A 5,435-nucleotide genomic window follows, 5' to 3' on the forward strand; every position below is an offset into this window, starting at 1 on the left:
CCTCCTTGCAGGATACTGAACTCCACCATCTCATGGTCACTGCAGCCAAGGCAGCCCCCAACCTTCACATCTTCCACCAGTCCTTCTTTGTTTGTTAGTAGTTGTATTCAGCCATTCTACAGCATACTTGACTCGTGGATGTGGTGAATGTATCAATGTGTTAGATGAGACAGAAATACAAAAAGTACTCAGTCGCCTGATATTACAAAGCTCTGGTAAGGAGAGCTCAAGTTATCCAAGCATTTGGCAGGACTGTACACATCCACTCTCTGGTTTATATAGACACATATAATATGACACTCATTCAACTTATGTTTAAGGATGCACAGCAAAAATCTTTTTGCGCCCCAAATGACAAGCATATACATGTCCACATAACGCAAGTCTGCCAGATTCTGTTTGCCTCTGAAGTGTGCAGCTTTATACTTTCTTCAATACTGAGTTTTCTTTGTTTTCCTTTCAGAACATGTGTAAGTAACTAATCCAATCATAGGGCTAAAATCCACTGAACATGTTTAGAAACAAATGGACATGTTATTCTAAATAAGAGTGAAAAATAATTACAGTGTTTCTTTTCAAACGCAAAGAAGTTGAACTCTGGATTTTTCACTCTGAATTTTCAACAAAACATCTTAACCAAGTCCCGATTTTTGGCAGCTTGCCATGTTCACTAATGCATATTTTCACAAGTAAGGTTTGTTCTTGTCATGATGCCTGACATGGGTCATCAGGAGGGGAATTTTAGGGGAAAGAACTTGACTTTGTAAGATGCTAAGCTTCCTGGCCTCCCTCTAGGAAAGCATTCAAGAATGTGCTGGTGAGAAAAAGAATTGATTTCAGTGCAACTTTCTAATAGACTTTGAGTTACACACACATTTACGGGGAGCCAGTGTAGCAGACTGAATTGCCAGAGCATAAGCCTCTATCTCTTGAGCTCTGTAAAGTAGCAGAATTTGTAACTCTCATCTTCTTCAGGAGACAGTCACCAGAGGGGTCAAGCTACACTGAAGCAGTATGAAATCACATGGATTATCTCAGGAACAGCTGTTTGTTTTCATGACTCTGTATTTACATATTTCAAAGGATAAGTACAGGCAAGTGAAAATATTAATTATCTATTACTCTTTGATCTCCTGTTAAAAAAAAAAAAAAAGGCAATCATCCAGCTAAGGGTGAAAAACACGATGACCCTGAGATGGCTCTTTGTGCCCCTGTATCCCAAGCAATGCTTAAACTCAGACCACAGCTTATGAGTAAGTGCCGGAGTCCCATTTATTCAAACAATGTGGGGGAAAACTGCAAAAGTTGAAGAGTGGCTCATAGGCTGTTTGGGAAGAAGAAAGAGGCATTTAAATTTTGCAGAAAAACATATTTGCCACAAGCAACTCCAAGCAGAGGTCAGTGCCACCTCAATACCTCAGAGCATTAAACTGTAAATGTGTCACAGCATTATGCTAGAAGGTGATAAATTGTAATTGTTTTCAATTGCTTATAAAATAAGCGGTATTTTATTAACTTCCTATTCAGCCTACAGCTGGTATTTAGTGAAAAAATATTTCTACTTGCGTTGATTTATTAGTTCAATACGGCCAAGTCCTCCAGAATTTGAGAAAAGGGAATTCCCCTTTATCTCTGCTGGTGTTTCCACACGTTGGCTGGACCTGCAGAGCCCTGACAGGCATTTCTGTCCTTGCTTGGAGGCCAGGGCACGAGAGGGACCCATCCAATGGCCAACAAGGCCCACAGGTGCAGCCTGTATGCTTGGGAGCTGGTGCTCCCAACCTGAGCTGTCCGGTCCCCCATCACCGGCGAGGGAACCACCCCAGGAGTTGTGTGAAGGCCCCAGGGCCACCACTAATGGAAGTATTCCCAGCTTCACGGAGCCAGTTTGGAAATGGGAGGGAAGAAGGCACCAGGCCCAAGAGAGGATGAAGAGGGAAGGGGAGAAGTGGCCACTGGTCCTGCACAGGCAAACAATGCAGCATACTGTAAGGTTTTCCCTTTGTCAGAGATGGCTTTCTGCTTTTGTCAACATAGGTCTCATTTTAGATCAAACAACAAGAGCAGATGGGGTGTGAATCTCTAACAGGCTGCTTCAGGTCTCAGCACAATGTGGGAAGTGTCCCCCAGCAAAGGCTGGTCAAGACAGTGCCTCCAGCACCACACTCATCCTGCCAAACACTAATATGCATGCAAACCATGGTCCTTATCTTTGAGGCCTCTGAGCAGGAAAATGACTTTCAGAGCAAAGTCCCTGCGCTCATTTGCGTCTCACTGATGTTCCTCTCTCTTGAGAAACTATGCATCACTTTGAAGGCTGTTTGCTGTTTACTGCCAAACTCTCCATCTGTGCTGCAATAAGATGTAGACTTCCACCAGGCTTATTTCACGCCGTCTGATGATTATTCAAACAACTGCAATAGAAATGTCCTAGTCCAGGCAATTTCTTTTTATAGATGAGAATATTCTTAGTAAGCAAAGTTTAGTTTATTAAAAAAGGAAAAGAATAAACCAACCTCGAGATAGCCTATGATGCAGTACTTCTGAGGGCCACTCATCCCGCAAGTTGACGAGGCCGTTAGCTGCTTGCTGCGACCCAGGAGAAGGTCTCCAGTGGCCGGGTGGCAAGAACCAGCATCACAGGCATCCTGTGCACGCTGGAGTCTTAACAGCACTGAGCGCAAAAGATCAAAGACTCATATACACTCATATACTCAGCAGTATTCTCTGGAGAAAATCAGTTACATTCTAACATCAGTGGAAAAATAAATTATCCTTTGTCTACCTTCCTTTTGTCCTTAATAAAATCATTTGGCAGAATTTTGAAGAGCTTCACTAATGAATGTACCTGCTACAAAATCATTAGAAAAACATAATAGCTAGCATATTGCAAGTTTGTCCTCAAACTTTAATCCTCAGCACTTCTTTGTGCAGTAAACATGCCATTCTGCTAGGAGTAGTAATTTATTATGCTTCCTATCCTGATATACTCAGCACTACTGCAGCAGAATCACAGGCATTACGACTACCTTCATGAGCAGAGGCAGACGCTGATCTCATTCTACTGATTTCTGCTGATTTCTCCAAGCTTATCTTGGTAGAACTGAGATCAAGATCAAAGTCAGGGCTCCCTCACATTATCTAGTGATTTGAAATGAATCTCATGGTGTGGTTTCAGAACCCTCCATAAAGAACCATGGAATGGACATTAGTAATTAAAGAGTGTCATTCAGAATTCAGTAAACAATTGCAAGTTCTTTTGGTTTGTTTTGCCTGAAATGACTTTAAATATATTTTTTTCCATTATGTTAGGACTTCCCTTGCAGGGCTTGTCCTTTTAAACAAGTTCTGTCCTGAAACCCTGAACAGGAATGGGTACCTTGGAGGCTTTATCTGTTCTGCTTTGCTTGGCTCAACTTGTTATACAAAGTGCAGTTAAAAAAGTAAAATCAATACATGAAGATACCAGAGGAACACTAGAAACATTAATGCAATTACAGTAGTAAATATATAGTGTTTATGAAGAACAGTTGTAGGAACTGCAGCAACAGCCAGATTTCAATTTATGGTTCAGGCTGTACTTCAGACAATCAGTGAAGTTTGATTCTTTAAGTATAAAGCAATGCATATGTTTGGTTAACTTGTCCTTTCTTATTTTCCAGATCCATGCTTATTGGCTGTTAGCCGATATACATTGCTCCTTTTAGGGTCTGATTCAAACTTAGTTACAATGGGTATCTTTTCTTTGTATTTAAAGGTTTCATATCAGACTCATAGCTCCTGGACAGGAGACTGTGGAACAAGAAATCCCTATTAATAGTGTACATAAAAGAAGTGCTCTAATAAAATCTTGGAGAGACATGTAAATCGCATGATAGTATTTCAAAATTAGCCTGAATAAACATAACATTTGTACTTACTGAGCTGTAGAAGAATGAGCAACTCCAGCCTCATGCTTTGGTGTGAAACTCAGACTGGTATTGCTGTAAGAGAAGAACTGGTGGGTCACTCAGTGCCCTACCTCACCAAGGGACTTGTGCACACAGGCTTAGTCAGAGCTATCTTTTAGTAAAATGACAGAACTGTAATACAAAGATTAAAATAAAAGCCTGGCTTTGATTTTCTTCTAGTAAAAATTTCTCATGATAGAATTTTCATCATTGAAAGCTAGATCAAAGCAGAGGGACACCTCAGAACTGCTTTTGGAGAAGACCAAAAAAACCATATTCACACTTGGGTTAAAATAAAAACAAAATGCTATCGGCAAAAATATTGTAGTATTTGAATATAACCTATTTAATCCTAACTAGATTCAGCAGAGCTGTTTGTATGCAGAGATCTGACTAATTCTCTGGAGGTTCTTGTTTCTTTTCATTGACTTAAAACAGAGACTGAGCTCCTAATATAGATGCCACAGACAAATGCCTGAAGTCAGGTGTTATGGATTTTGGACTTGGCAGAGACAACATTATATAACTGTATCTTTAAGTGCTGTGCAGAAGAATGTTAAAATCAATGCTAAAGATTTGTACGGGGGAGATCTCAGCTGGAATCCAAGGGAGGTTCATTGTGGCATTTACTTCAAGTCTTTCCTCTTACTACCCACACAGAGGAAAATAAGACTTGCCAACACAGAGGGTCTATTGGAAAAAACAGAAGGGAGTCATGGATATAACAGGTGACCCAGCATCCTGCCACCACATTCGCCAACAACCAGAGCCCCCAAAACTCAGCCGGATGGGCCACCTTTGGGTCCTCAGCCCCCTAGTCCTGCCACAGGTGCCAGTGGATGCCTGATCATGAGCAGCAGCCCCAGCTCCCGTGGGGGCACCGCACCAGGGTGCTTGCAGATGTGCTGCTTCCCTGCTCTGCTCTGGGTCCCCATATGAATACTGCCCTTGCCGTGCTGCTGGAGCAAAGATGAAATACCCCGTGGTGTCAGAGCTGGAGGAACTGTTCACATTACCCAAGGGTGTTGGAGCAGGGGGAACTATTCACATAGGTAAAGGTGTTCCATGTATTTAAGATTTTACAGGCTCCATGTAGGTTTGGTTCACTTTGCTGCATATAATACATACATACAAAAGCCATACCTACATGGCTATTTCAGCAATCATCGTTAGGGAAAGCTATAAAAAGCCACCAGCCTTTTGCACTACTTTAATTCCTTTAATTTGCAACAGCCCCAAAGAAGCTGGCATGCTGCTGGGGGAAGCAGGCAAGGATCAGCACAGCTCTGCCTCTGCTCCCCAGTGACACAGAGAGTCGGCAGCAGATCCAAAGTCCACGGTACAACCGAGGAAACCTTTTCCTGCTGAATCGGACTTTAAATTTTACACTATATCAGAGTAATGGATAGACTCAGAGATGACTTTAACTGCAAGCATTGTGACAACACTATAGTAAAATGTAAGTATCCACAGTAAGAGTAATTT

At 41.8% G+C, this 5,435-nt stretch overlaps 1 protein-coding gene across 1 annotated transcript in view; it reads right to left on the bottom strand.

Annotated features, from left to right (window-relative positions):
• LAMB4 (laminin subunit beta 4) overlaps positions 1-3,954 on the bottom strand; it is a 51,552-nt gene extending 47,598 nt beyond the window's left edge. Inside the window, exons 1-2 of the mRNA XM_026076045.1 lie at positions 3,921-3,954; positions 2,517-2,674 (exon numbers count right to left, since the gene is read on the bottom strand). Of these exons, the coding sequence (XP_025931830.1) occupies positions 2,517-2,674; positions 3,921-3,954 (192 nt within the window). The remainder of the gene's footprint in view (positions 1-2,516; positions 2,675-3,920) is intronic.
• Positions 3,955-5,435: the final 1,481 nt, after the last annotated feature.

Source organism: Apteryx rowi, unplaced genomic scaffold (assembly GCF_003343035.1).
Source record: "Apteryx rowi isolate R43461 unplaced genomic scaffold, aptRow1 scaffold_423, whole genome shotgun sequence".
Taxonomy (NCBI): domain Eukaryota; kingdom Metazoa; phylum Chordata; class Aves; order Apterygiformes; family Apterygidae; genus Apteryx; species Apteryx rowi.